This window comes from Solanum tuberosum, unplaced genomic scaffold (genome assembly GCF_000226075.1).
Source record: "Solanum tuberosum cultivar DM 1-3 516 R44 unplaced genomic scaffold, SolTub_3.0 scf00072, whole genome shotgun sequence".
Classification (NCBI taxonomy): domain Eukaryota; kingdom Viridiplantae; phylum Streptophyta; class Magnoliopsida; order Solanales; family Solanaceae; genus Solanum; species Solanum tuberosum.
The window spans coordinates 328,994-348,490 of NW_006238999.1; the positions used below are offsets into that span (position 1 = coordinate 328,994).

Below are 19,497 nucleotides of genomic sequence, written 5' to 3' on the forward strand. Positions count from 1 at the left end.
AGCCCCTCCCCCGCCACTGCTGTCTCCACCGTCTCCATTGAAGAATCTGATCCACTTTCCGGAAACTACGGTGACGTAGAGCTGAACGATCTGCAATCTAAGGCTGTGACGGGTCGCAAGTGGACTGAAGTTGGGTCCGTCACGCCAGAAATGAAGGACCAGGTTGTCTTGATTCGGGGGAGAGTACAGACGATTCGTCCCGTCGGGAAAAAGATAGCTTTTGTGGTTGTGAGGGAACGAGGATTTACGGTGCAGTGTGTATTGACTGTGAAGCCTGAATTGGTTAGTTCACAAATGGTGAAATATGCTACTAGTTTGAGCAAAGAGTCCATTGTTGATGTTGAAGGTGTTGTTACAATACCAGAGAAGCCAATTACTGGTGCCACTCAACAACAGGTAGATTTATTTCAAAAAAGGTTATTGCTTTATGCTTTTATAGTTCTTCTTGATACACTTGAGTCATATAATTTTAGGCCAATTCTCAAAGAAACTAAGTTGGTGTCACTTATATGAATCATTAAAAAAGATTGTTTTAGGTTGAGTCCTCAATTTTCCATTCCACTGGACCTGTTTCATTTCAATGCTCCCCAAAATTATCTTTCAAACTCCCGTTTGGCCATGATTTTGAAGTTGAAAGTAAAAACTTGAAAATTTGAGTTTTTGGGAACATGAAGTTGTGTTTGGACATGCATTTTACTTGGAAGTTTTGTGTGTAGAAGTCCCAAAAACCAAAATTTGTTTGATCCAGTTTTTGGGAACTTGAAAATATTTAAAGTTCAGATTTCGAATTTCATGCCAAATAGATATTTGAAGAGAACTTTTCAAAATGTATGACCAAAGTCTAGCTAAGACAGTGGATCAGGAGTAATACATAACTAAGTTCACAGGCAAAATATTTATATATATTTAGTGAATTTTTTAATGCAAATGTTGTTGGGTTCACGTGAACCCGTAGGTTAAAGGCTAGATTAGCTAATGTATATGACTCCTTAATATCCATTTGCTCCATTTGGACCCACTAATTCCAAACAGTAACAACTATGCCAAAATCCCAAATAAGTTGAGTTTGGCTATATGAATCGTGCCAATAATTTGTCATTTAAGACAACTTTAGGGTTCATATCACCAGAGCTTTTCTACATTTTAGTCTGACAAGTACCTCTTTAAACAAAATAATGATTCATGGCAAATGAGAATAAACAAGAGAAGATTAATAGTGGAGTTGCCTTATTATATGATAAACCTGATCTAAATGGTGCAGAAGAATCTTTGAATTCTTGTATATGCTGATTATTTTGTTGTTTTTGGTAGTTCCTAAGTACTTATTAGTCTTTTTTATTTGCTTCAGGTGGAAGTTCAAATAAGCAAACTTTATGGTGTCAACAGGGCTGTGCCCACTCTACCGATTAATATTGAGGATGCTGCTAGAAGCGAGGTGGAGATAGAACAAGCTTTAGAGGTATATTCTTTTCTCTTCTCGAATTGATTCATTGCTTTAATGCAATTTTAACATTGGAATTGGTTGACAATATATTTCAAGGGAAGTCATCAGCATTTCGCAGTTACCTTTTCAAAAATTGAGATTCCATTAAATTTCAATAACTGGACTAATGCAGTCTATGTTCTTTCTATCCTTTTGATCGTCTACTGACATCTTTCTATGAAGTGCAGAAAGGAGAGCAGCTTGTTCGTGTAAATCAGGATACTCGCTTAAACTTCAGGATACTAGACATGCGCACACCTGCAAATCAAGGAATCTTCCGCATTCAATGTCAAGTTGAAAATGTTCGTTATACTACCCGATATTTCCATTTCACCTATTTACTGTTTGAAAATGTCTAATGCAAAATATGTTTTATATTCTGTTTGGAGAAGAGAGAAGACTGTTGAGGACAGAAGACATTTAATTAGAATAGAGTGGAGACTGGAGAGAGGTGCCTTTGTGTATAATTTAGTGTATTTGACTGGGAGAAATCAGTTGTGTGAGTGAGAATTTGGAATAAGGTACTGCATTGCCTGAAATACAGGGACCTATATAATTTGTTATAAACAAGATACAGTGAACTCTTTGGGGAATTTCTGGTACTTATTGTAATCCCTGAGAATGTAACTTGTATGCCATTACAACACCTACTCGGTGCTATAAAATATTGAATAAACTTCTCATTTATACAAAAACAAAATTTATAGTGACGTTATTATTAACAAGTCTTTTTTAAGTTTAATGTTAACTAACACCCAAGTGTATCCAACTGCATTTATTTGAATTACTTCATTTTGTGTTTGCTTAAATTTTCATCTTCTTTACACACCTGCATTATGCTTGTTATGAATTGTCATTTCATGAGGATTTAAGATTCAAAACTGGTAGCTTCATTTTTTCTTGAGATCAGAACTGGTAGCTTCATTTTTTCTTGAGATGTAGCCACAAAGATATATGGTAATCTTTTACCAATCTCTATGACTCTATCCATCCGTACAATGGAATTAGTATCACTGTTTCTAGACATGGTACCTTGGTGCATATTAGCCTTGCTTGCACATTTTCACAATATATTCTTATTCTTGTTATATTTTTAATGTAGAAGTGATTCAGATTGTGGTTCCAGTCACTTTCTGGTGATACTAGAAGAAAACTTGTTAACAAAAAGAAGGAAATTGCGAGATTGTTCCCTACATTTCTATTGAGTACTTGCAAACTATAAATGATGAGCTAATTTTCTACGGGTAAATGCAGATATTCAGGCAGTTTTTGCTCTCTGAAGGATTTGTAGGAATCCACACTCCAAAATTGATTGGAGGGTCTAGTGAAGGAGGTTCAGCTGTTTTCAGATTAGATTATAAAGGTCAACCTGCATGTCTGGCGCAGTCACCTCAACTTCACAAACAAATGGCAATATGTGGTGATTTTGGCCGTGTATTTGAAGTAGGCCCCGTCTTTAGGGCAGAAGATTCTTTTACACATAGACATCTGTGTGAGTTTACAGGTCTTGATGTTGAAATGGAGATCAAGGAACATTATTCAGAGGTATGGCATGCTAGAGCCTCTTAGAAAACTGCTTCTGCAAGTACAATATGAAGTGTGCTTTTATTTGGATATTACAATATGAAGTTTACTTTTGCAGGTCATGGATGTTGTTGACCGCTTATTTGTGGCCATGTTTGATAGCTTGAATGAGAAATGCAAAAAGGAACTTGAAGCCATTGGAAGGCAATACCCTTTTGAACCTCTGAAGGTAACTAGGCTCAACTTCAGTGATCAGTATGCAACCTATGATTGCTTAACCTCCACAGATTGACTTGCTCTTTTATACATTCATATGCTTATTCTTGGAAATAGGGAAACCTTATTGCTTGTGGCAATGACTTATATACCCACGAGAGAGTTTCTTAAATAGCAACTTGTATTTTTCTGCAGAGGTAGTAACTATTTGTTTGATTGACAATGCAGTATTTGCGAAAGACCTTACGACTTACATTTGCAGAGGGGATTCAAATGCTAAAGGTAAATGATTGTTGTAGAAATTTGCTGTTTCCTGAAGAAATCATTAAGTTGTCATGCTAAGCTTCACAGGCAAGCATTCTGTTATTATCAGCTTCTCTCGTGCTGAAGAAACCGAACCATCTCGAGTGCAAAAGTAGCATAAATTTAGGGATTAGGGAACATGAAGTAGTAAACAATTTGACAATGGGCTATGGTTGCACACAGAAGTTCTAAACTGATAATTAAGTTCTATTCATCTGCGTGCACATCGTGAGTTTCCTTGCCAATTGAGTCCCAACTAATAATTTTGCAGGCAATTGCATCAGTTTTGTCAAAAAATTGTAATTGCGCCCCCAGGGCTTAATTCAAGTGGCAAAGGTTGAGGGTCTTGTGAGTTGTGACTTAGGTCACAGGTGCGAGCCGTGCATCATGCTAACTAAGTTTGATATTTAAGTAGAGTAGGGTAGATTTGTGATGCCCACTATTCCCGAGTTCTGAAGGACATTTGGTCCTAAAGGTTGGCCCCAAATGGATTTCTTGGTCATCCAAAAAAATGGTCGTAATTGCACATAGCCAAAGTGATAGGTTATGGGGGAAACTGCTGGGCTCTCCCTTCTGTTCCCTGTTTCACCCCCATGCCCTGGATGTCAGTCTCTTGGGGAAGAAACTTGCTGTTTCCCTTCCCATTGTCGTCCCTATTGTGAGTCTAACCTTTTCATGCTCTTCTGCTTCACAGGAAGCTGGTGTTGAAGTTGATCCTCTTGGGGACCTAAATACAGAATCAGAAAGAAAGCTTGGGCAGCTTGTTGCGGACAAGTATTTAATAACTCCTCCACCCAACCACAAAAACTCTCTTCTTCCAATTCACCTTTTCTTTCTTGCTTTCCTAATATGAATGATGGTTGTGTGTTAATTTTCTGTTATTCTTTTTTCTTCAGGTATGGAACTGAATTCTATATACTTCACAAGTACCCACAGGCTGTTCGTCCATTCTATACCATGCCTTGTCATGACAATCCATCTTACAGCAATTCTTTTGATGTCTTTATCAGAGGTATTGAAGTTATGAGTTTCTTAATATTGTGAGAAAATTATTTTATTCTCTTTTGATGGGTAAGATGTGATTTCATTCAAATGTTCCTAATGCCAAATATGTATTGTGAGCAGATGGATGTTTAATATTTTAAGTGAAGTATGGTGCGTTTAGGTAGTACTTTTTTTCATTTCTTAAAAAAAGGAACTGCTCTAATAAAATTCAATTTTTCTTTAGTGTCCATTGTTGTGCTCAAAATTCAGCTTTTCTTGACATGTAGCTCTAGGTTGGAATGTTTTAGTTCTGAACGTGTTCGTCCAATTTGTTGGCTAGGACATGCTTTTTTATCTTGAGAAACGGGAATGTGCTGACTTGAGTTATGTCATATATACCCTCTTGGTTGCTGGAATGTGTTTTTCTTGACCTATTGCATTAGGTGGAACACTCCCATTCCTCGCGAACCTTTCCGCTTTTGTTATGGAATTATGTTTTTTTTCTTTAAGGAAAAAATAACATGTTTGCTGACATTTTCCCCTCTCTTTTGTGAGGCTTTCTTTCAGTGGATCCATTAGGTTGCATGTTTGCAGTACCTCAATTTGTATTAGCTTTCTGGTTCTAGAAATTTAAAGGAGAAAGTGACAGCCAGTTCTGATGCAGTGAAACATATTTTGTGTGCTTGGAAATAATGTTTATTCCCTTTTTTCAATTGAAAAGGTGACATAATTACTTCTTTTGATTGCCTTTTTGGTAGGGGAGGAAATTATCTCAGGAGCTCAGCGTGTCCATGTTCCTGAATTCTTGGAAAAACGTGCCGGAGAGTGTGGAATTGATGTGAAGACAATATCAACATACATCGACTCTTTCCGGTATTTCTCTTTGTGATTCAATTTGTCTTCTATATTTGAAAAGCTTCAGTCAATATTTAATCAACTGATAATCTTTTGTGAGTGCCAACAACGATAACCATATAAAGTACCTCTAATTGGTTTTTAAGTGAGCATATAGTATGAAAATTATTTGTTCTATCAGTGCATAAAAGTTAAAACTCTCTTCTCAATCATCTAGGATCGTTTTTTTTTTAAAACGAAGTAGACTTTTATAATTGAATGTTGTGTGGCTTTATTTAGCCTGTAGGTCGTTAATACTAAATTCAATGTTCCATTATTTTCTTTGCTTGAACATAAAGTTTAATCAGCGCTGGGTGAAGGTTTTATTTTTGGAAGGAACAGCCAATAAGTCTATAGGATCAAGGCCATAGAGCCATTTTGGAAAGGGAAGTGAGAAGTATGTCGTGGGCATGCAACTTTTTCTTTGTAGGGTGTGAATTCAGCCATTTTCTGTTGCATCTTCCATGTGTTCCATACTTCAGTGCTTATGGAATCTGTGAGGAATCAAGTTTATATTTCAGAATTTAGGTAAACCTAAGCTTAGAAACCACTGTGAGATTCTTGGACTTCGTAAGTCTGTGAGATTGATGTCATCAATGAATTCAAGCTAAGTTTTTGGCTACTTATTCTCATGTCTTGCCAATTATGCCTGCTCAGATCATCATGCATTTGCTGTAGATATGTTTGCAATGGCAACTTATGTATAGAGGATCGTCAGTTTATTAATGTAAAATATCACTAAATATATTGAAAGTTAGTGTTAGAATATCTAAGGTTGGACCTATCAAGTTCAAAATCTTGCATCCATTTCTGCTAATATCTGCATCTGATTTTGTGTTTTGCCTGTTGTGAAGGTATGGTGCACCTCCCCATGGTGGATTTGGAGTCGGATTGGAGCGTGTGGTGATGCTTTTCTGTGCCCTCAATAACATTCGCAAGACATCACTTTTCCCTCGCGACCCACAAAGGATTGCTCCATGATTTGTTACTTTTTTGAACCTTTTTTCTGTTTTTGTTTCACCAAAGCTGGTATTTGTTCATGTCCTAGCATGAAAACAATAAGTAGGCGACTGATTGTTTTAAAATCTCTCCATTCTGGGGTTACTCAAGAAACATGAATTTCAGAGTTTATATATGACTACGTATAATCATCTATGTTTTATCTACTTTTATTTGCTTTTAATGGATTTCACTAAACCACACAAGTCTTTGGGTGCGCTTAACTTATGAAGTGTGGGTTAAGCACATGTCACAGATTCAAATCCTGTTTTCATTCAACAAATTTCGAACCATGGGCCAGATGGCCAAAAGAAGCCAATTTTATCATCTCATGTCTTGTTGACTAGGAAAATCAACAGGAAACATTGTTAGATAAATATAGTTAACTGGTCCTTTCCAAGACTTCCATAAAATGACTTGTTGATTCCTCCACTTGTAAATTACAGCAATTGATTTCACCATTGAGCAATGTGTGGACTATTGACACATCAACTACAATCACATAATGAGATATAAAGAACATTTTATCCATTTCCAGAAATTTAATTCAAATAAATGGTATACTGCAGCTCATTTATTTCAAAACATGAAGTTCTTAAGCGAATAAGCTCACTAGATAATGGAAGTGATTGTCATTGTTATGAATTATCCAAAACTTAAACGAGCTGACCAGAAGTCGTACAATTAACCACAGGCCAACACAGTCTAAACGAAGAGCAAATTTAAGGCTAGCCTGTTCCTTTATTTAGCCTGGGGGTGAGATGCAATGAAAGCAACAGCTAGATCAATGGAGCTAATCTTATCAGCTTCATTGTCAGGAATCTCGAACGCAAACTCTTCTTCAAGGGCCATAACAATTTCCACAGTGTCTAAACTATCTAAACCAAGATCATTCTGGAAGTGGGCATTTGGAGTAACCTGCAGGCGTAAATACAAAAAGAACATGCCTTAGTGGTAATAGTAAAGACTAAAGAGAATGTAAACAACCTAAAAATCTGAAAACAAAGCCACATCCAAGACTAACTAGAAATAAAAAGTATAACATGATATGGCTGGGTTATAGTAGCATAAATGAACAAAGTAAGCTATATCACTTAAATAACCATGAGGAGTAAATCAAACAACAGAATGTAATATCAAGATCTATCCTTTAGATACTGAATCAACCATCGGACATGTGGGTTTCAACACAACCTTAGTAGTGCTTCTAAATGCTAATTCCCAAAAACAAAAACAAAAAAACTTAATCAACCAAGTTCCTTGCACACACAGAGAGTTCCTTGATAAAGGTCAGCAAATTCATTATAAAATCTTTGTTCTATTGGCACTACAAGCTCTGGTTAACTCACATAGGGCACTTTTGCCAATTTGCAAGAGAACTTAATAAGAAGCTGTTTATATACAATAAGGTCAGAATATTTTCAAATAAATTCAGCACAAACAAGACATCCTTGTGGCATCTCAGATAGAAAAAATCTGGCAAAGGTAGACACCCTAGCATTCCAGGTATTTACCAGGAGTCTCCATCTTGTAACTATTAAGTAATTCGAAGCAATCCTCTCTACCAGCAGAATGAAAAAATATGGGATGGAGGAACAGGCATTGCTTCGACTCTGATAAATTTGGGAATTTAGGCATAGAATATGGGATAAAGAAAGATGCATCATTAAACCATAAGGTTCATGCTTATATTGCATATTCAAATTGCAGACAGCAGGCAAGCTGAAAGGGAGGAATCATAAGGAGTTTTTGACTCTTTTCTTAAAAAAAATTGGTAACTGTAAGGAGTTTTTGACTTCTCAAACATGTCATCCACATTTGACTCTAAACTTGCTTATCTTTATTATTACTTTGATTTACTTCCATTTTTTCCTTTTCTCTTCATAAATTGAGTTACTGTTCCTACTTTCACTGCTTCCAAACAAACCTGTAGTCAGGCGACTTCTATCTAAAAGGTTAAATAATCAAACAATCAAATCCACGGCAATACTAAATAGTTGCATTGGCTATATGAAGCCTCTAAATCCATTATGCTCTATCTAGACTCATTTCATCGTGAGCTTAGGTAGGGGCACGTATGAATCGTAACTCGCACTATCATTCCGCTGGCCATCCACACATCCCCAACTCTCCTTTATGTGCATGCAGACTATGTGAAGCTCACATGTGTAGAGTCTATAGGTAAAAATATTAGCCAAAAAAGAAAATGTACAGTGTGTATTCATTTCTAGCTCAAAAGCAAACATCAGCTCGCCACAAATCAAAAGAACTAGCAAGCACATAAATAGACAATACATAAGCATCCAAAGATGAATGGAGCAAACTCTCACCAGATGTAAAACAAGCCTTCCAACATGCCTAAAACTGATTTAACCAAAAAAACCAACAACAAGCTCATATCTTTCTAATCCAATGTAGCAAACTCACAATAGAAAGTTTAAAATAAGCCTTCCCCCATGCCTAATACTGATTTAACCAAAATAAACAAACAACAAGCTCACATCTTTCTAGTCCAACATAGCAAACTCACAACAGAAAGTCTAAAACAAGCCTCCTTCTCACATGCAGAAAACGGATTTAACCAACAAAAAAAAAACTCATATCTTTCTAGTCTAACATAGCAAACTCACAAAAAAACATCTAAATCAAGCATTCCCCCATGCCCAAAACTGATTGAACCAACAAAACCAACAACAAGCTCATGTCTTTCCAATCCAATGTAGCAAACTCGCAATAGAAAGTCTAAAACAAGAACTTCCCCATGCACAAAACTGATCAAACCAAAAAAAAAGGCCAACATCAACAACATACCCAGTGTAATCCCACGAATGGAAAACCAAAAAAAAAAAAAAAAGGCAACAACCAGCTCATATCTTTCCAATCCAATGTAGCAAACTCCCAATAGAAAGCTTAAAACAAAAATTAACCAAACACCCAAACAACAAGCAAATATCTTTTCAAATCCTTGACCTTGTAACAACTAAAATCAATCAATACACCATAAACACAAAACCAATCTATTCTATCCCAGCTCATTTCATTCTAATTCGCAAATAATTTTTTGCTTCACTACAAACCAAATAACAATAATCTAATTTAAAATATTGAAAAAAAAACCTTTGATGGGTCGAGTTTTGGGAAGTTCTTGACACAATCAATGACACGATCTGTCACTTCAGACTTATCAAGAAATGACCCCCTAACTTCCTCTGAGAAGTGACGTTTGAGCAAATGAGCAAATGGGGTTCCAATAAACCTATGATTTTGCAATTGTAGTTGTTGTGGAAGACGAGATTCAACTCTAAGGTACTTCAACAATGCGTTCTTGGCCGCCATTGAAAGATAGAAGTGAAAAGAGGGTATAAAGAAGTTGTCTTGAAGATGGCTAAATAAAAGGTAAATAATTGAATAAAATCTTTTTTGGAAAATTTCTCATTTATAAATTATGGATATTTTTATAATTAGTTTGGATCTCTCTATATATAATATATCTTTCTCATTTATTGAGACGTTGATTCGAGGAAAGTGTTTGATCATGTCAAGACATAGATACGAGGTGCTGAATTAACCTATTGATCTTTGAATTGATCCAAATAAATGTGATTTATAAGTGTTATAAATATAAATTATTTTAAACACGATTTACGAATTGTATTCAACAATTGTGAGCTATAAATGTTTGATCATGTTACGACAGTCGACATAGATATGAGGTGTTGAATTAACCTTTTAAAAGATATTTTCAGGCTTTGAATTAATCCAAATAAATGTGATTTATAAATGGTATTACAAAAATAAAGCATCTCTAATGCAATTTACGAATTGTATTCAATAAAAATGATTTATAATTCATATTCAAATTAATAAAGTTATAAATCAAATTTAATTTTAAAATACTTTAATAATGCATTCTTTGTTGACATTGAAAGAGAGAAGAGATGAGGGAGATGTGAATGATGGCACAAGAAGGCAATAGGAGTATTATGCTCTTAACACATAAATCGCATTGGTCAAATGCGATTTACAGGTAAAAAAAAATACTCAAACGGATACATTTTTATTTTTGGAATTTTTTATTTTATAAATTAGGAATATTTTTATAACTAATTTCGATTTCTATTATTTTTCTATATTTCTAATTTATCTATGTTAATTCAAGGAAAGTGTTTAACCTATTACGATATAGGGAAGTCAGCCATGAAATTGACTTATTAGCTTATCGATATTGGATTGTAGTATTAATGGTTGGTGAACGAATTACAATTTTATAGTTAACGGTTTATTAATTTTCTTATTGATAAATCGCTAATCCATTAAGATTATCGTAGTTACATTTTTAATGTAAGTATCTTCGTTAAATAAATGCTTATGTGTATGCATTTTCAAAATTTAAAATTTTGTATATTTTCTCAATGTGATTTAAAGTTATAGAATTATTAGCTTAAGTAGGCCTGGAAAAATTATTTTGTTTGATAGGAGATCAATATATTTTAATTACTAATTTGATACCGAACCAATCGTATCATATTAATCGGCTATAGATTAATATATTTAAAATTTGATACCCAATAATTAAACCATTATATATAGTTATTTCCATTCAATAAGCAACCCTAACACAAAGTGTATTATCAGTTTCTTATGAGAAAAATATTGTTACACCCTTTTTTTTCTTTTCATTTCTTCCGCGATTTGCAAAAGTGAATTTATTTTTCTGAAAATTGCAATTTTCAATGATATATTAGATTGAATTTTTTTTGTTACATACATTTCAAGCAAATCATAATATTTAGATAAACTTTATTAATATTACTAATTTTATATTTGTAATAAAATTTATTCATATAATTAATATTAACTAATCTGAGATTGAGGTAGCAAATTCATTGTTACTTGTTGCAATTTTAATACACTTATTTGCAATTTAAGGGCCCGTTTGGCCATGCGATATGATATCATGATATGGTATCATGATATGAGATTGAAGTTTTGTTTGGACATGCGATATGAAATTTTTGTGTTGTATATTTTCTCATAAACATAAAAATCTCATAAGTTGTAAAACTATTAAAATAGCCCCAATTGTTTATTCAATCTTATCAAATAAACAAAAATTTACAAAATCGCATAATAAATTATTACAAAGCTATTTGTTTTCCACTTAAGTAATTGTTTCATCTAACTTTACTTTAATAAAAAAAATTAGAACATAAATTGTAGTGTACTAGTCTTTAATATAATCCTCCCACATAGTACGGACAATTTCCTCACGTTGAACTTGCATTTCTCGATCATGTGACCGAGAAGACGAACCAACATTGTTACTTTGAGCCATTTGATGGTCAATATCATCCGCAACTATATTTTCATACTCATAGACCATAAATATTTCATTACTTTAACAATCGGTTGGTGTGGGTTAAAGTGACTATATGTTGGTGAGAATAATAAATTTTATGTCGGTGAGAATAACAAATTTTAAAAAGTAATGATGTGATTATAAATTTTATTTACATATGAAATAAATGGGGTTAATTAGTAGATATAAATGTGGGGTTGTTTTAACAAAATATAAACTCATGGATCAATTGTTGTATTAAAATATCTCAAATCATGATATGGAATTACCATATAATTCCATATCATGGTTTTTGGAGAATATGATATCACCTCTCATGATATGAAATCATGAGATGAAATAGAATATGGAATCACATCTCATGATTTGGAATCATGAGATGAAATCAACGTAAAATCGCATGTTTAAATGTTGATTCCATCTCACGATACCAAATTACATGGCCAAACGCCCACTAAGTATGGATGTCATGTGATTTGATCTATAATCATTTAGTTATTTTTAAATAAATCTAAAAGTTCCCAATAAGTGGACTTTAGGACCTAATAGAATGTACTAGAAGCAACACTCGTTGGTCATAACGACGTGTCCTTCTTTGATTGGATAATACTTTAGAAAAAAGAAATAGATAAAAATATTCATTCTTATTTTATTTGTTTGACATAGTTTAATTTGAGACATAATAATTAAAAGAAAAAAAGGATATTTAAAATTTTTACTCCACTCTCTTCGTCTTAGTTTATATGGTATAATTTGATGTTTCAGATCAAACAGTTTAATTCAGATAGTGAGTTTGGGCATGCAACTTTTATGTTTTTTTGAAATAAAATTGATTATTTGAAAATCATGCTAAAAGTATTATCAATCATAATAATTCACAATTCAAAGATATGTACAAAATTACGGTAAAAATAAGACTTATTTGAATCTTAAAATTTGAAAAATGTCATATAAATTGAGATGAAGGGTAACTCTAAATTCACAATAATATAAAAATATTTTCCCCTCCTATTTGATTAATCACATTAAATTCTTCTTAGTTGAAATGCACGTATTTAATCATTTTAAGTAGAAAATGTATTATACTTACAATACTTGATATGGAACAACTAATAATTACAGTATGATTTATGTTTTTCTTGTAATTATTCACAAGTAAATATATCAAAATTGCATGTTTTAATTAATTGAAGTAGGTCAAATGAAAATAAAAATTTATCAATAATTGAAGGAATAAAGATACCATCAGTACCTTATACAAGTATAAAATATTCAAAACTCATGATTTTAAATATATTATAATAACTATATTAATATAAAATTTTATCATTAAAAGTGAAATGAAAAATTATTTTCAAATACAAAAAAATATAGCATTATTTTTTAAACAAACTAATAAAAAAAAATTTCAAATAAAGTTTGAACAAGAGAACAGGGTGATTATGTAGTTACTATTAAAAATTTATCATTAAAAGTGAAATGAAAAATTATTTTCAAATACAAAAAAAATATAGCATTATTTTTTAAACAAACTAATAAAAAAAAAAATTCAAATAAAGTTTGAACAAGAGAACAGGGTGATTATGTAGTTAAAGGAAATTTCAAGGTCTAAATCTAAAAACCAACTTTCTATAATTATTCCAATGACCATAGAATTCACACATTGGGCAAATGGCTCTTTCCAAGAATGAAAAAAGAAAAAGTCTACTACTAGTCTTCTCACTTGAATCATTTCTACTAGTTTTGTTACTGTTTTCAATTATCACATCTTCATTGTCTGAGATCTTCTTTGAAGAACAATTTGATGGTACTAATTGTTGCTTTTCTGCTTCTCTTAGTGGTATTTCATAGTTAGTTTTGAGCTTGTTGTTCCATTTTTTCTGTGAGTAGTATGTAAAGAATCAATTTTTACACACTTTTGTTTAGACCCCAGAATTTTTCTTTGAAGGAATTGTTCATTTGGTTGTTCAATTTCTGCTTCTGTTTGTGGTACTTCAATGTTGAGCTTGTTGTTCCATTTTTTATGTGAATAGTATGTAAAGAATCAATTTTTAGAGACTGTTGGTTAGACCCCAGAATTTTTCTTTAAAGGAATTGTCCATTTGGTTCTATAATTTCTTCTTTTGTTAGTGGTACTTCATAGTTTCATACTTGAGCTTGTTGTTCCATTTTTTCTGTGAATAGTATGTAAAGATTCAATTTTTAGACACTACCCCAGAATTTTTCTTTAAAGGATTTGTCCATTTGGTTGTCTAATTTCTACTTCTGTTAGTGGTACTTCATAGTTTCATATTTGAGCTTGTTGTTCCTTTTTTTTTTTTTTTTTTTTTTTTTTTTTTTTGTAAAGAATCATTTTTAGACACTTCCGGTTAGACCCATAATTTTTCTTTCTTGTTCATTTGGTTGCTTAGTTTTCTGCTTCAGTTAGTGGTACTTCATAGTTTCATTTTTGAGCTTGTTGTTCCATTTTTTCTGTGAATGGTATGAAAAGAATCAATATTTAGACCCCACTGGGTATGTTGTTGTTGTTGTTTAACTGCGATTATACACTGATTAATGTTTTGTTTTTTCCCATATTGGATTATTTAAAAAGATGATTGGCAGAGCAGATGGGTGAAGTCTGACTGGAAAAGGAGTGAAGGGAAAGCAGGCTCCTTTAAGCATACAGCTGGGAAATGGGCTGGTGATCCTGATGATAAAGGTTCGACTCGTAACAGTTTTTTGGAAGTCTTCATGTGTGTAGAACAACTTAAACAACATAGTTACATACTTTTCTTAGTGTATTGCAATATATATAATGACTTGTATAGTTTTATATTAAGATATGTATTGAGAAAAAACTAGTAAATACTGGGATTGTGTATGCTAAGATGATTCATTGTGTACATAGTGCAAATATTTGACTTGCTTTTAGCTTTAGTTCTCTGTTCTTGTAGGGGCATATTTGTTTGACCATGGGGAACTTACCACATATGATTGTGATTTGTGATTTTGTAGGTATTCAGACGTCAAGTGATGCCAAACATTTCGCCATCTCTGCTAAGATACCAGAATTTAGTAACAAGAATAGAACATTGGTTGTACAGTACTCTATAAAGCTTGAGCAAGACATTGAATGTGGTGGAGGTTACATTAAGCTTCTCTCTGGATATGTCAACCAGAAGAAATTCGGGGGAGACACTCCTTACAGGTTTTTCCTCACTACCTTTTGCATGTGAACTTCCTCCATCTCATTTTAAGATATCCCGTAACTGCGAGAACTTTTGGAGCTGCCTAGGCATGATTTCATAAGATCTGCTTGTGTGCTGTCAATATTTTGTCTCACAGTCCCATCTTTTGGTTTCTGAAAAATGGGGAATTCACACATTGTTTCTGATGTTAAATATGTTCCTTTGATGAGACTGACTAATCATCTGCCTGAACGTATTTCTGTAAAATGTCACTCCTTAGCCCCAACTTTTACTTTTATCTGAAAGTGCACTAAGACAGCATGTCGATGACCTTAATTAGTAAAAAGGGTTGTGACTTGTGAGTTCAGATACACATCTAACATTCATCAAATTTCAGTTTTCCTATTTTCCTGATTAGTAAGTGGTTGTGAGTTTGGATACACATCTAACACTGGTCAAATTTCAATGATCAGTATCTGTAACTGAGTAGTTACTGTAAATTGATTGAAGTATATAGTTGTCATAGTAGTTTGTTTACATGTTATGCACTTTTTCCACTTTAATTTACAGAAAGTCTTTGTTTCTGCAGTATGATGTTTGGACCGGATATCTGTGGTACACAGACTAAGAAACTTCATGTTATACTTTCCTACCAAGGCCAGAATTATCCAATCAAAAAGGATCTACAATGTGAAACAGACAAATTAACCCATTTCTACACATTCATTCTTAGACCTGATGCATCATACAGCATCTGGATTGATGGTCGAGAAAGGGATTCTGGAAGCATGTATACAGACTGGGATATCTTTCCTCCTCGAAAAATTAAAGATGTAAATGCGAAAAAGGTATTTTAGGAAAATGTTGAACTTGTTTATGCCTCTAAACTCAATTTGTTTAACTATTCTGTAAAGATTTCTGATATTTGTCTGCTCATTAATGGCTTATTTAATTGTCATTGCTTATAGCCTGCAGATTGGGATGATAGGGAATATATAGAGGATCTAAATGAGGTCAAACCAGAGGTAGTTCATACTGCACATTTGGTCAGTTTTTTCAGTTTCTTAGGCTTTGAGTTGTTTTTTGAAATTTTCTTGTTACTACTTTTTACTCCAGGGATATGAATCTATTCCAAGAGAGATCCCTAACCCAAAAGCTAAAAAGGTTAGTTCAGCTGGCTTTAATGTACACTATCATAATATCAGCTGTGTTATGGATGAGGTTTTGAAGTTACTGCTTCTGAAATGTGGTTATTCTGAAAAGACTCTTCTCTTTAGTTCTATCATCAACTTTTTATTCCTTGACAGTGAACTTTCTATTCTTGTCTGCTGTCCTGAATATTTTCATTCACATGTAGTTTCGTCAAATAATTTGTCTCTTATATCACTACAACCAATCTTTTTTTTTTGTATAATTAACTTTATTCCACAAGTGATGTACTCGTCGGTCAATGGTCATCACTGTCTTAGCAGGTTTCCTTACTTCCCCTTCCGCACTTGTAGAAACGTAGTGGGAAGTGTACACATGCTTCATTATCCTTTCATATGTTGTCATCATTTGAGACACGTTACAGGCCTGCTTGCACCAATGAGCTTACAACTTGCAAGTTTTAAAATTTAAGCTAAATTTCCAAAGTTGCTTTCCTTTTTTAGCCTGATCACTGGGATGATGAAGAGGATGGCATCTGGAGACCACCAAAAATTCCTAATCCAGCATATAAGGGTCCATGGAAACGAAAGGTATGCGAAAATCATTCTGATTACTAACTCTGGAGCTTGAATTCTTCAAGTTGTAACTGGAATATTTACTTAGCAAGTGTATCTTATGTCCCAGAAAGTAAAGAACCCTAACTATAAAGGTAAATGGAAGACCCCTTGGATCGACAATCCAGGTAATGAATGTATGCATTTGTATTGAGATGCATTTGAATACGCTTGCCAATGATATGAAGTTCTATCATATTGTTAGAAATCCATTCTGATCTCTCTCTCTTTCTCTCTTCAGAATTTGAAGATGATCCTGATCTCTATGTGCTGAGGCCTACCAAATATGTTGGAATCGAAGTTTGGCAGGTAAGATTAGTAGTCTGAACTAGTATAATGTTGTCTTTTCACACTCTATGAAGTTAGAATGGGTGATTTCAATGGTGGATTTAGAGCAAACCCAACAGGTTCATGGGAACCAGTTGTTATGTTAAGAAATCCACTAAATATCTATAGATATTTGAATGTAAACCAAGTTATTATTGTATATTAATTTGAGATCGTAGGAGCCCGTGAACTTCATGTCGTGAATCCGCCTCTGGGTGATGTACTGTTGTGTTTTGACTTTTGTCATTGGCTGCAGGTCAAAGCAGGTTCTCTATTTGACAACATACTGATATGCGATGAACCCGATTATGCAAAGAAAGTGATTGAGGAAGTCTTTGCTAATAGGGAGGTCTGTCCTTGATCCCTTATCCTATGGTATCTGGTGCTAGCTTATTGCTTTAACACTCAGATTTCTTGACATAAATATCTGCAGGCTGAAAAGGAGGCTTTTGAGGAGGCAGAGAAAGTGAGAAAAGCAAAAGAGGAAGAGGTTGATATCATGTTTTCATTTATTTAAGGCGTAATACATGAACAAACACTCAAACTTGACCTCAGCTGGCAAGTAAACAGTCTACCTTTGAGTATGCACATCTAGACACCTTGACCTCATCTCGTCTCCACTGTGTCAATTAAACACTCCAACTTACAAAATGATCATCTAGACACCTTCAAAATTTATGTATCACGTCAACATCGGATGTCCACATACATGGTGGGGGCGAGTTGGAGTGTTAGTTGCCATTGAGATCAAATTGAGGTGTCTAGATATGCACTCTCAAAATTGAAGTACTTACTTGCTAGGGAGGCCAAGTTTGAGTGTTCGTTTATGTATTATGCTGTTATTTAAAATATTGTGTCTTTTCGGGAACAAGTGCTAAAATAGCTGGAATTTTCAGGAAGCCCAAAGAGCAAGAGAAGAAGGTGAAAGGAGGAGAAGTGAAAGAGATAGAGATAGGGGTAGGGACAGGCACAGAGATAGAAACAAGAGGGTAAGTTTTTCACATGTCTCTGAACTCAACATGCTCTATGCTTTTCCCTTTCAGTTTTCTGCCATCATTTGCTCGCTTGTTCCCTTGCACAATTTCTTTCTAATTTTGTTGTAAGCCCTTCCTTGTTCGGGATAGTACCTACTCGGATTTCAATTTCTATGACTATCTTTCTGGTTATACAATTTATCTTTGACAAACTTATCTTTCTTTTGTTAACAAATTTCAAACTCAAATAGCTTTAAAGCTAAGAAATCGTAAGTTGCCCCCGACTTATGGCTTTGGTTTGCTCAATAAGCATTAATCAGAACCAGTAGGAGCTTCTGGCCACTGATTTTTGTTCATGTTAACCAGATTCAGTATAGCAATAAAAATTTAGTTTTAATGATAATCTTGAAGTAGTCATTATGCCATTTTGTTATGCTATGCCCATGTCTCTTATTTTGCTCAGTAATTCTGTCTCTTGAAATATAGTGTCTAACTTCTCTGTCAAATTTATTGTTTTGCAGCGCTATCGCCGTGATTATGATGATGACTATCATGTAAGCTCTGAATAAACTGTTTTTTTTTTCTTCCAACTCTCTATCCCCGCCCGATTCTCCAAAATGCTGCTGTACCTGTGTCGGATTGTCCAAAAATGCACTACTTTTGGAGAATCCGACAGACACCCTGCGGCATTTCTGAAGAGACTGAACAACATAGGAAAAAAATACTAGATGTTTGGAGATTCTCTTTATAATAGGTATACCACACATGTTTTCTTGTACCATGAATGATGTTGGTACTCTTTTTTTGTTGCAGGATGAACTTTGACTTGGTGTTAAAGGCCACACTACATCTTCCATTCTTGAGACAGAAAGATGGTTCCATTCATTTGGGCTTTGTGTGTTCTTTTTGTTGTATTTTACTCTTAACAGTAACTTTATTTTTGCATAGTCCAATGTGTTAGGCTTAAGACAAGACAGATTGTACTATTTCCATCTTATTTAGCTTTTTTGGCAAAGCAAAACATGGCTCAATAATTGAAAATCCAATTAATAATGTAAAATCCAGTTGATTCCCGAGTTGAGAGTCTATCAGAAACAATCTCTCTATCCCACAAAGGTAGGGGTAAGGTTTACGTATATCTCATCCTCCTCAAACCTTACCTATGAAAATATACACGGTTTGTTGTTGTAAAATCTTTTATGGATTGCCATCTTGTTTAGTATCACAAAGGGTTGTGTTGGAATAATTTCATTCTTAATATAATGTTTTGGGCTTGAGCTTCGTAAACGGAGGGATAGGTTGGCTTGCCCCATTAATGGATCTACCCAATGTTATGTATCTGAATTAATCAAACTATTGATTTTGATTATCGGATTGTGAAATTGAATTCTTTTCTTTTTAGTCAATTTTTCTTGTAAATAACAAAAATTATTGATGTCAGAGTTTAGTCCTACAATAAAAGAAAATGGTTGCTTGGGCATTAAAAAATTTGAACAAACAA

The 19,497-nt window shown here is 33.8% G+C and overlaps 3 protein-coding genes across 3 annotated transcripts in view; 2 read left to right on the forward strand and 1 right to left on the reverse strand.

The window, feature by feature from the left end:
• LOC102590401 (aspartate--tRNA ligase 2, cytoplasmic) overlaps nt 1-6,570 on the forward strand; it is a 7,556-nt gene extending 986 nt beyond the window's left edge. Inside the window, exons 2-11 of the mRNA XM_006345927.2 lie at nt 10-396; nt 1,349-1,459; nt 1,672-1,785; nt 2,738-3,028; nt 3,126-3,236; nt 3,452-3,505; nt 4,221-4,300; nt 4,423-4,538; nt 5,269-5,383; nt 6,259-6,570. Of these exons, the coding sequence (XP_006345989.1) occupies nt 10-396; nt 1,349-1,459; nt 1,672-1,785; nt 2,738-3,028; nt 3,126-3,236; nt 3,452-3,505; nt 4,221-4,300; nt 4,423-4,538; nt 5,269-5,383; nt 6,259-6,385 (1,506 nt within the window). The 3' untranslated portion in view covers nt 6,386-6,570. The remainder of the gene's footprint in view (nt 1-9; nt 397-1,348; nt 1,460-1,671; nt 1,786-2,737; nt 3,029-3,125; nt 3,237-3,451; nt 3,506-4,220; nt 4,301-4,422; nt 4,539-5,268; nt 5,384-6,258) is intronic.
• A 346-nt stretch (nt 6,571-6,916) lies between these two features.
• On the reverse strand, nt 6,917-9,808 carry LOC102580953 (acyl carrier protein 2, mitochondrial-like). The gene is made up of 2 exons (XM_006345719.2): nt 9,521-9,808; nt 6,917-7,321 (listed from the first exon to the last, which is right to left on the reverse strand). The coding sequence occupies exons 1-2, from the start codon at nt 9,737-9,739 to the stop codon at nt 7,145-7,147; spliced, it is 396 nt and encodes a 131-aa protein (XP_006345781.1). The 5' UTR covers nt 9,740-9,808; the 3' UTR covers nt 6,917-7,144.
• A 3,598-nt stretch (nt 9,809-13,406) lies between these two features.
• LOC102581294 (calreticulin-3-like) lies at nt 13,407-19,072 on the forward strand. Its single transcript, XM_006345720.2, has 14 exons — nt 13,407-13,569; nt 14,356-14,463; nt 14,760-14,952; nt 15,522-15,780; nt 15,901-15,957; nt 16,049-16,096; nt 16,585-16,671; nt 16,766-16,823; nt 16,937-17,004; nt 17,279-17,371; nt 17,456-17,512; nt 17,919-18,011; nt 18,518-18,550; nt 18,810-19,072. Exons 1-14 carry the CDS (start codon nt 13,434-13,436, stop codon nt 18,819-18,821), a joined length of 1,302 nt encoding a protein of 433 aa, XP_006345782.1. The 5' UTR covers nt 13,407-13,433; the 3' UTR covers nt 18,822-19,072.
• The last annotated feature ends 425 nt before the right edge of the window (nt 19,073-19,497 follow it).

Coding starts and splice junctions, on each gene's coding strand:
- LOC102580953 (XM_006345719.2), bottom strand. CDS start 9,739: ATGGCGGCCAAGAACGCATTGTTGAAGTACCTTAGAGTTGAATCTCGT. Junction 7,322..9,520: donor CAAAACTCGACCCATCAAAG/GTTTTTTTTTCA, acceptor TTACGCCTGCAG/GTTACTCCAAATGCCCACTT.
- LOC102581294 (XM_006345720.2), top strand. CDS start 13,434: ATGGCTCTTTCCAAGAATGAAAAAAGAAAAAGTCTACTACTAGTCTTC. Junction 17,005..17,278: donor TTGGAATCGAAGTTTGGCAG/GTAAGATTAGTA, acceptor CATTGGCTGCAG/GTCAAAGCAGGTTCTCTATT. Junction 18,012..18,517: donor ACAGAGATAGAAACAAGAGG/GTAAGTTTTTCA, acceptor ATTGTTTTGCAG/CGCTATCGCCGTGATTATGA.